We start from the raw sequence: 11,517 nt of genomic DNA on the forward strand, positions 1-11,517 counted from the left end.
AAAATATATATAGGCTCAATCTAACAGTATATATATATATATATATATACACATATATATATATATATATACATACTATACACATATATATACATACTATATACATATATATGTATATATATATATATATAATGTAATATAATTTATATTGTGTATAACTATTATTATACATATTTAAACATTCAAATAAATGTAACACTTTTTTTTACTCAAATTTGATGCTTGCCGCGAGATAACTTTCAACCTATGCATGCATAGCAGAATGCATTTATGCCTCGTGCAGCAGTTCGTTGCTTCACTGTCTGTGAGAATCACTAGCTGGCAGCTGCCAGAGGGCCTCATATATCCTGTCCTGACACAGCATACACTCTTTACCTATAGGCACACGCATACACAAACTGCAAAACCAAAACAGTTCACACATTCACTTCCACTTTACATACACAAACGGTCACAAACACTCGAGGGTGTCGCACAAGCCAGCGTTTCAGTGGTGCTGATGGGTCAGACGACCTCAGGAGCCTATACGATGAGAAAGTATCTGTGTCAGAGTTCAAGCACACGGGTAACTAAAACCCCCATGTTCACGTGCAAGCCGATCTCAGAGGGAGGGGATCATGCTTCGCCTCCTCGGCTCCTTGATCAAGGGGGCTTTGTGCAAAAACCACAGGTTTTACCTTCATAACTGTAAGATTAAAGGTAAAAAGTGGAGGAAAGTCAGAAAGAATGCTATTTTAGTGAGGGTTATTGCTACTTATAAAGCTGAAGTTATTCATTTTGAATAGATAAACACGTTTTTATATGTATAATTTAACGCTAAATAATTAAATAAACAAAAAATAAGGAATTGAAATAAAAATGGTCAATGTATTTCAATATAAGCGAAACAATACTCAACAAAAATGCAGCAATAACAAAAAGGGCAAAAGGCGGGACTTGATGTAACTCGTTACGAAAGGTATACGATAGGAAGTTGGGGGCGGAGCTAACAAATTAGGGCCTGATGACGTCATCTGAAAGGAAAGTCATTTCAGAAATAAGGAACGCTGATAAAAAACACTTTTTTTTTAATATGACAAACTGCATAATAAATATTACATTATTCGTGATCACACATTGGTGTGGATTTTGGTGTGAATATAGTTATTGTTCTAAGCAGCTCACAAATTTAAAGCAGCAGAAAACAAAAATGCACAATAAACATTACGTTTGTCATAATAATGTAAATATAGTTATTGTTATAGTCATCTTTCTTGGTGTGAACAAAACTTAAGACTGGGGTATAATTAAAAAAGTAGAGTTAACATTGAATGAATAATAGGTCGCTAATTTTAAAAGTTTTTAAATTTAATCGGAAAAAAAGAATTAGAACGCTTCGGAATCGTGAAAAGTCTACAAATTCGCAGTACTTTCAGCTCTGGTTAAGAACTTTTACCAAGTTTAAACTCATTGGACAGAAAGAGTCATATTTCAACGTTCACTACTTAGGCTAACTTTTGTAAATTTTCGACACATTTGAGTAAAACAACATTGCAATGCATTGTAATAAAAAAAACAACAACAACATGGTAATAAAAGAACAATCAAATAAGCCAATGTCAACGACAACAATGGAAGCTACCACGTTCTTTTAAAATTTGAAAATAAATGTTACACTGAATTGGAATACAAAAATCTGATTATGTCTTTGTTTGTTCTTGGCTAATTTATGCTAATTTGATGACCCTAACAAAAACGTGGTACTTTCAACTCTTACCACATGCTTTCAAAACTTCAAAAGAAATTTTACATTTAATTAGAAAACAAAGAGATGGAGAATTTGAGATGTAGGTTAAATTGTAAAAATTCTGCAAATTCTTTGCCTCATCCATTCGTGTGTTAAATATTTAGGCCAATTTGACAATTCCAATAAGAAAGCTGTACTTTCAGCTCGGTTTTGCTGCGTTTAAACTCCTTTAAGCACAAAAATGGAGCAAAAAACAAGATTTCATCTGGGCCTTGATATAAGGCTCTCTGACTGACAGCAACCATCGAGTTCGCCTACTAAAGAAAATCAAATCAAGTGCTACAAGAGACTTCCATTCTGTCAGAAGAGGAGCCTGGAGATTTTTTCTTCAAAATTCTGAGAAGCACTACAATAAAAAAAAGCTGTCGCTTGCTCAAGCTGTGCAGACGATCCCCAGCTATTCCACTGTGAAACGAGTGTCAGATACAGTGGGGAAAAGAGCAGTAAAGTGGGGGAAAGAGAATCCTCACGGCTCCTTATCTGTCTTGCTAAGGGCCTCTTTACTCTGAGGTGGGAAGTGAATGACCCACTCTTAGATGGTTAGGAAAAGCACACTTACCCTCCGGCACTTCCGAGGTGCTGATACTCGGAAAACCATTTCGCCTAACAGCAGACGGAAGCTAAAGCGTCCACCTGTCCGGAGGCATCATGCGACACTTCAGCTCGACCCACGCACGGATTTATGCTCCACAGTTATGAATTCAAATGGATAAAACAAGAGTTTGACCGCAAAGTGTCCTTGAAAATAATTTTAAATCTAATTCAATCTGATTTCAGGGTCGCCTATCTGGCTTGAAACGTCTGGAAAAACAAAAGAAGTATACAAACAACTGTTACGGGTCTCTCAGTCAAGGTCAGACTGAAGATCAGGAGATTCGATATCAAGTGCCTTCCAGAATCTTTTACCTGGACCACGAAAACAAGAACATCAGCTTCCTTGAACTCTCTGAGCCCTGTTATCTTTGCTGAGGCGAATGTGTCGGAGATTTATGACTGGACGTCAGCGCTTGTAGAGTGCCGCATTTTTCCTTCTGTTTTTACGGCTAGATTTTTCCACCTCCTTTCTTAAGAAACCAAAACACAGCTAAAACTCAGGAATATACCAGTGATTGTTCTACCTCCTTGGAACAATATATATATATATATATATATATATATATATATATATATAATTGTATATAATAAATATAATAATATTATTTATTAAAACTAATAACATGTTGATAAAATAATAACAATAATAATAAATAATAATAATAATAATCATCATCTATATTATTTATGTAATATAAAAATAATAACAATAATACAATAAGAAATTATTATATTATTACTATCATCTATATTATTATTTATGTAATATAAAAAATAATAACAATAATACAATAAGAAATTATTATATTATTACTCATATATAACATTGTTATTATATACTACTACTACTAATATTAATAACAATAATGATCCCAGTTATTATTTTAAAATAAAGTATTATTGTATAACAAAATATACTACTAGTAAAAACAAGAAAATAATAATAAGTTTACATTATTTTTACTTTAAATGGTTCATTATTAAATGCAGCATTTATTATTAATAGTAGTGTTCATTATTATTCATAATAACATTTTGACAAATTAATAATAATTTAATTTATATCATTTATATTATTTATATATTAATACATTATATAAAATAACTGTAATAATTATAAAATAATAACTAATAATAAAATAAAATACTACTACTACTACTACTACTACTAATAATAAAAGTGTCCACAATTCAAAGCAAACTAAGATTTATGATATTATTAGCTTCTGTTTATTATTGTTCTAATATTACGTTTAACAAACTGTTTCAATCCCAATTATCACGATGTTAAAGCACATTTAGCCTCATACTTTGTCGAGATCGCAAAGATCTACTAATTCTGACCTGCTGCATGTTCCTAGGACAAGGCTAAAAACGAGAGGTGACCGTGCCTTTTCTGTTGTCGGCCCAAAACTTTGGTATAGTCTCCCCTCTCACATATTGTCTTTGACTTTGTTCTCAGGAACGCCACACATTTTACAGCTTGTGTATATTCTGTGTATATTTAATGTGTAATTTTGCAATTTGCCTATTGTTGGTATAGTGTTGTAAAGCACTTTGGTCAACTCCGGTTGTTTTTAAACTGTGCTATATAAATAAAATTGTATTGTATTGTATTGTATTAAAGCACATTTAAGCAGTAAATGTAAGTTTAGATGAAAAACTAGCAAACCAAAAAAAGTAATTCTTGTCAAGTTAATTCAAAGTGACTGATCCAGGTGAAAACCGACCTCAAGTCCACAATGCTCTGACGTCACCACAGGAGAACAAAATGACTATCAACAAAAAAGTGCAAATCCGCGGCTGCTGAACTTTGACCTGAGAACGTCCCGGTTGCGCAAGAGCCGCTGTCGGCGCTCACAATAACAGAACACGCTTTGCCAGAGGAGAAGATATGACTTATCTGAACAGCACATCTCCTGTTTGTACGGTCTTCTGTCAGACCCTCCGCCTCACGCTTCCACTGTTTGCGTTCTCGACGTTTTTATGGAGAAAAAGAGGACGAATTTTAATGCCGTTGCTACACAAGAACCAAGATATTTATCTGAAAGTATTCAAATAAAACGTAAAATAAACGTTCCCTGGGCAACAAATGAAGCAAACACTAAACATTTGCTTTATACTTCAAGCATGTTGAGTTTTTTTCGTCAAGCTAAGAATGGAAAGCGCCGCTTACAGAAGCACCTGCACAGATTTTATCTTTGCACTCAAGCTCACGTCTGCATCCACCGGCTCAACTTTAAAACGCTTCCTGACACTGAACGCCTGCTTACACACAAAACACTCACTGCATTCATGAATGAATCAAGAGTAATCACGTTAATTCATTTGCTGGACATTTTTACTGATGATTCAACACAAACTGTTTTATGCATTCACGAGGCAACGAAAAACAGAATTTGCTATTATATTTCCTTGGTTATATCTATAAGGAATTGATTAAAGGGTGAAAAGTGGGCATGGCGTACAGGAATGGGGCAAGACCTGGATAAGAGTTAGCAAAAATAATTAAATTATAATAAGGAATTATTTAGCTATTTTCTTTTATTTAGCTAACACTTAATAGACTGTGCTGACTGAATAACATCAGTAAAAACAAAAGCTGAAAAAGTAAAATAAATAAACAAATGGTATAATCACATTAATAAAAATATGAAAAATAAGAATTTTATTAATATTATAAATAAATTGCACAGAATAAAACATCTTTTAAAATAATACACTACTACTACTAATACAACATTTAAATATAGTCCAATATATTATTAATCATTGTATAAATAATAAGCAATAATAACTTTTAATATTATTAATAACAATAATAACAATTAATTAATAAACAAAAAAGAAATTAATATCACAAGTTAGAATGTTTAGAAAAATCTATAAACATAAATAAAATATACAAATACATTACTAGAATTACAAAACATTACAAGCATAAATATTTTTTAATATACGTTTACTACTATTACTAAAAAACATTTAAATATAGTCCACAATATTATTAGTCCCTGTAATAATTAATAATCATCATTATTAAATAAATAAAATAAGTAAATAAAAGGTAGAATGACGTGTATAATAGAATTATGAATATGAAGAATTAAAAAAAAACTAATACTGCTTAAAAGAATGAAAACAAAGTAATGAATAAATAAATAAATGCTTTACATAATAAATTATGTAATATTTTTTACAAATTGAGTAATATTTTTGTGTAATTTATTATAAAATAATATGATAAACTTTTTGTTATTAATAACAACAACAATAAAAATATTTAAATATGGTCCACAACATTATCATCAATATTACTTACATTATTATTATTACTACTATTATGGTTGATGTTGTTGTTTATCACCCAAATATCATGAGTAGCTAATTGTTATCAGGAGATGCAATCATGCCACACCTAAAACAGGGTTAAATTTGCTTTTACATTGGCTAGAAATAAAATAGAAATATGTAGGAAAGTTCCTTCTGGAATTAAATGCAGAAGAAAGTCAAAAACCTTCCATCTGGAACACAAACTATTTCCCCTTATTATTAGCTGTGGAGAAACAGAATTCCTTGGAGGAGCGAGAAAACATGAACGTCAGGCTAAACAAACCAACACGCACAGGTTGTGTTGATCTGGCACGGCGGAGAGCGCCTGTTTCTTTCGGGATCTGGAATCTTGCTGTAGGGTTATACACTCGCTCACCCCAGCGCCTGCCCAAATACAGCAGCATTGAATCACACTCCAGAAATGGGGTCTCGCTTTGACATTACAGCCGACTAAACTTTCACCTCTCACATGACAAAGTGGGTTGAGCCATGTGTGCATGCTTACCAACGTGGAACTTTATTTGGGCCGGACGCTGCTGGTCTTATTGCAGAGCCTGACCTCATCCATACGAATGCAGTTGTGATTTGACTCATAAGGATTGTACAAACTACATACTTGCAAAACCAAATGGTCACTAGGTAATCTGAACATCAGTCTTAAAGGAATAGATCACCCAAAAATGACATCTGAGATGTAGCTAGATGAGTTTCTTCATGGGAAAAGATTTGGAAAAATTTAACATTACATCACTTGCTCACCAATGGAGTGAATGGATGCCGTCTGAATGAGAGTCCAAACAGATGATAAAAACATCACAATAATCCACACCACTCCAGTCCATCAGTTAATGTCTTGTGAAGTGAAATTTTGTGTGTTTGTAAGAAACAAATTCGTCAAATTTGTTAGTTTTTAATTTCAATCTGTTGCTTCTCTATCCATAATGTTGCTTTCTCCAGTGAAAAAGTCATCTTGTCTGAATCAGGGGAGAAATCTGCATAGATCAAGCACCGTTTACAAGTGAAAACTGTTCTAAACCAATATGTTAGTGGATTTTGATGTGAGAGGACAACAGGCGATAGACTTTTTCACTGGTGAAAACAATTTAATGGATTATGGAGTCATATTTTTGCCAAAAGTGATGGTTGTAAAGTTAAAACTTCTTAATGATGGATTTGTTTCTTACAAACACAAAGCTTTTTGCTTCACAAGACATTAATTGATGGGCCGGAGTGGTGTGGATTATTGTGATGTTTTTATCAGCTGTTTGGACTCTCTGACGGCACCCGAGCAATGTAATGCTACATTTCTCCAAACTTGACGAAGAAACAAGCTCACCTACATCTTTGGTGAGTAAATTTTCACCGGATATTCATTTTTGGGTGAAATATTCCTATAAGGAAACCAGCAAATAAACTGAACAGATGCATTGAGTGCTTCCATATCATTCCCCTCCAAAAAAGGTGGAAGTAAACAAGGCACTTGAGCTGAATCAGGTTGAACGGGGTGTGAGGTGAATAGCGAGCAGGCGCTGTACACGCTGAACCGCCCGACGAGATTTGTATTGGCAGACTGTCCTGTAATGTACCAGAGTGGCTTCCTCCAGCCAAACACCAGCTCTATCTCACTCACATACACACATTGTTCATCTCAGCTATTGTAGGCAGCTTTGACTTGCAAATCAATCAGACCTATGTTTACTACAGAAACTTTCTCCTGCATATTTCTCAGACAATATGCAATATATATCTGCTCTGAATCTGATATGGCTGAAAAAAGTAAATTTTTAATCAAGGGAACCTTAATTTTTACCAAAAAAGGCATTGTAGCCAAATAGATACAGAAGTTTTAAAGTGACAGTTCACCCAAAAATTAATTCTATCATCATTTACTTACCCTCAAGTTGTTTCAAACCTGAATGTGTTTCTTATTTTCTGCTGAACACAAAATAAGATATTTTGAAGAACTTTGGTATCAAACAGTTGACGGTAGCCATTGACTTCCATAGTATTTTCTTCCATACTATGGAAGTCAGTGGCTACTGTCAACTTAGGATCATCTTTTGTGTTCAACAGCATTTCTGCTAAACACAAAAGAAGATACTTTGAAGAATGACTGTATGAAACAGTTGACGGTTGGTTGACTTCCATAGTATGGAAGAAAATACTATGGAAGTCAATGGCTACCGTCAACTGTTAGGATCTTCTTTTTTTCAACAGCATTTCTGCTAAACACAAAAGAAGATATTTTGAAGAATGATGGTATCAAACTGTTGACGGTAGCCATTGACTTCCATTGCATTTTCTTCCATACTATAAAAGTCAATGGCTACCGTCAACTGTGAGGATCTTCTTTTGTGTTCAACAGCAATTCTGCTAAACACAAAAGAAAATATTTTGAAGAATGTTGGTATCAACAGTTGACGGTAGCCTTTGACTTCCATAGTATTTTCTTCCATACCATGGAAGTCAATGGCTACCATCAACTGTTAGGATCTTCTTTTGTGTTCAACAGCATTTCTGCTAAACACAAAAGAAAATATTTTGAAGAATGTTGGTATCAACAGTTGACGGTAGCCTTTGACTTCCATAGTATTTTCTTCCATACTATGGAAGTCAATGGCTACCATCAACTGTTAGAATCTTCTTTTGTGTTCAACAGCATTTCTGCTGAACACAAAAGAAAATATTTTGAAGAATGTTGGTATCAACAGTTGACGGCAGCCATTGACTTCCATAGTATTTTCTTCCATACTATGGAAGTCAATGGCTACCCTCAACTGTTAGGATCTTCTTTTGTGTTCAACAGCTACTTTTCTCAAGACATTTCTACTTTTCTACTTTTCTCAACATTTCTGCTACTTACGTTTACAATTAGAGATGCTACAAAAATATCTAGTCTCAAGACAATGAAGTATTACTAGAAAGCTTAACAGCGAAATTAAAAAAACGCAATATCAACAGTATCAACAGTTGACGGTAGCCACTGACTTCCATAGTATTTTCTTCCATACTATAGATGTCAATGGCTACCGTCAACTGATAGGATCTTCTTTTGTGTTCAACAGCATTTCTGCTACTTACGTTTACAATTAGAGATGCTACAAAAATATCTAGTCTCAAGACAATGAAGTATTACTAGAAAGCTTAACAGCGAAATAAAAAAACACAATAAAATTGCACCAATCACAATGTCGCTTAAATGTATAATCACCAACAAATTTAGCACAAACACATCATGGATATTCGAAATACAGTAAACCTCTTTCCACCATGGTTTCCAACGATATCAGTTCACAAGCAACAAATTTAAATCAATTTGTTAAGTGTCAAGACCAAGTAAAGTATTTTTGAGAGCCCAGCACTAGGGATGTAACGATTAACCGTGAGCCAGTTGAAAATCGATTCAAATATGTGACGATTCAAATCGGTTGAGTTGCCAAACAAATCGCGATACAATTGGAGTAGGAGTTATTATGAATGTATCTCTGAGGGGAACTGACTGTCTTTTCATCTTGCCTCTGAACGATGCATATTAATGTAGTGTTCATAAGCGCAGCTCTGCTTTGTTTACAGCGGTAACCCAGGAAACACTACATCATTGCTGTTCAGAAGCGCCACCTGCTGGCAGAGAGTGAATTTGTGTCTCATTCAGCTCATCTACTGTTTCATTCAGATGTTTTATGTAGTATAGTTTCACAAAACTAAAGTCAGACCATTCTGTTTTTGCTTCAAAAATTCGAAATTATACAGTTTAATTTAGATTAAAAACTGCTCATGCTGCATGTATGCTGCATCTTTGTTTGGGTCACGATTGAAATCCAGTGGTTGCCTCTAATTCTAAATGGAAAGAGCACAGACAAAACCTTATGGTGTGTTCACACCAGACGCGAAGCGAATATGTGAAAATCGAATCGTGAAATCAAAATCGTGAATCGAATTGTGAGTTGAGTGAATCGTTACATCCCTACCCAGCACAGACTTTTGGTTCCTTTTAATCAAAAACATAGGCCTACTACTGTTTCCCAAGAAAGTTGAAAAGATGTTACGCCAATGGCGTAAATAAAAAGTGAGGATGACCATTACTCTAGAAACTTCAACAGCAGTGCTGAAAGAAGAACAACCGCAACTTACTTCTTTGGCAATGGTTCTGGTTCCAGCAACGCTCGCCGAAATTCCCGTTGATGGTGGTCTGTTTGCAGGTTATCGTCCCCGTGATGGTACCCGGGCAAATGTCTCCGCACTCCCGGTCATCTTTGTTAGACACAATGTAGTTGTCCTCCACCGAGTCGGAGATCTTGGACCAGTCGAGAGTGGACAAATAGCAGAGGTTGGGGTTCTTCTCGATGCGTACCGCTCCTCGCGTGATATTGGTCAGGCTGTGGAGGCCGATTTCCTTCAGCTGGATCATTTCGAACATAACCAGGGCATAGTTGAAGAAGAGGTTGTTGCCACGGATGACCATGAGGTTCGGGAAGAGGTCACCCAGACTCTCCAAGCCGTAGACGCGGAAGAGGAGCAGGTAATCCGTGATCACGACCAGCTTCGGGAAGCTCAAGCCCCGGAAGTCCTCCAGTCTGGGCTTGAACATGAGCAGGATCTTCAGGTGGCCCTCGATCACCGTGCAGTTCTCCAGAACGTGCAGGTGGGTCGCATTGTTGCGGATATCCGTGCTGGGGCAAACTGCAATGACAGACAGAGGAATGGTATTAGGAAAGTAATTGTTACTTTTTCATTGGATTACATTTGGAAGATTCAACCAAAAATGAAAACTCTGTCATCACACACACACCCTCGTTGTTCCAAACCTGTATGAGTTTCTTTCTTCTGTTGAACAAAAAAGAAGATATTTTGAAGAATGCGTATGAAAAAAAAACACTATGGTTACCGTCAACTATTTGGTCACCAACATTCTTCAAAATATCTTCTTTTGTGTTCAACAGAAGAAAATCTCATACAGGTTTGCAGTGATGTATAAAAAAATTATGGTTTCCGTTTTGGGGTGAACTATCCCTTTAATTAAATTGTTAATGTTTCACTGCAAATAAAACATTTCATAGGGCCCTTATATTGTAAAAATTGTAATATATTCCTAAATTGCTGACGTTTTACGAATTCAGTTGATCAGACATGCATTTTGATGGTTAAAATTGCATTAAACCATTAAAACAGAATCCAGACAAATTCAATTAGAAAACACAGGATTTGGGGAAAATAAAATGGAATTCCTAAAAATGTAAACTTTCAATTGTTGTTCAATTGTATACATTTCATGATTTCAATTAATTAGATAAGCTTTGTGACTACTAAAATTTAACTGTCAAAAATGGGAAATGTAATTAAACTTGAACATTTTTAAAAGTAATTGTAAAAAATGTAAATGGAAAAAATTTAATTTTAGAAAAAAAAATTATACTGATTTCATAGGGCCAAACCTATGATTTCAAAAGTACCACTAAAAGAAGAGAGAAAAAGAGAGAGAGAGAAAAGTCTGAAATATCCAAAATGTCTAGCAAAACTGCCACTGTCTTTTATTCCATTAATATTTACTGAAATTGACAAAAAAGATAAATAATTATTAACAACTTAAGATAATCTTCATTATCGAAGCAATGTTTGTCGTTTATAATAGCTTTGTTGAATTTTGTGTTAAGAATGGCAAAATGTAATAAAAACGAATCATTCACAAAAAGAATAATAAATTATAATAAAAATGAAGTATTTATAATAAAAACAATTAAAGGGGTCATATGATGCGATTTCAATTTTTCCTTTCTCTTTGGAGTGTTACAAGCTCTTGGTGCATA

General features: G+C 34.4%; 1 protein-coding gene across 1 annotated transcript in view; it reads right to left on the reverse strand.

The window, feature by feature from the left end:
- LOC107695633 (insulin receptor-like) overlaps positions 1-11,517 on the reverse strand; it is an 82,623-nt gene that overhangs the window by 48,916 nt on the left and 22,190 nt on the right. The window contains exon 2 of the mRNA XM_016495648.1: positions 9,845-10,393. Coding sequence (XP_016351134.1) covers positions 9,845-10,393 — 549 coding nt within the window. The remainder of the gene's footprint in view (positions 1-9,844; positions 10,394-11,517) is intronic.

This window comes from Sinocyclocheilus anshuiensis, unplaced genomic scaffold, assembly GCF_001515605.1.
Source record: "Sinocyclocheilus anshuiensis isolate Anshui unplaced genomic scaffold, SAMN03320099.WGS_v1.1 scaffold706, whole genome shotgun sequence".
NCBI lineage: Eukaryota > Metazoa > Chordata > Actinopteri > Cypriniformes > Cyprinidae > Sinocyclocheilus > Sinocyclocheilus anshuiensis.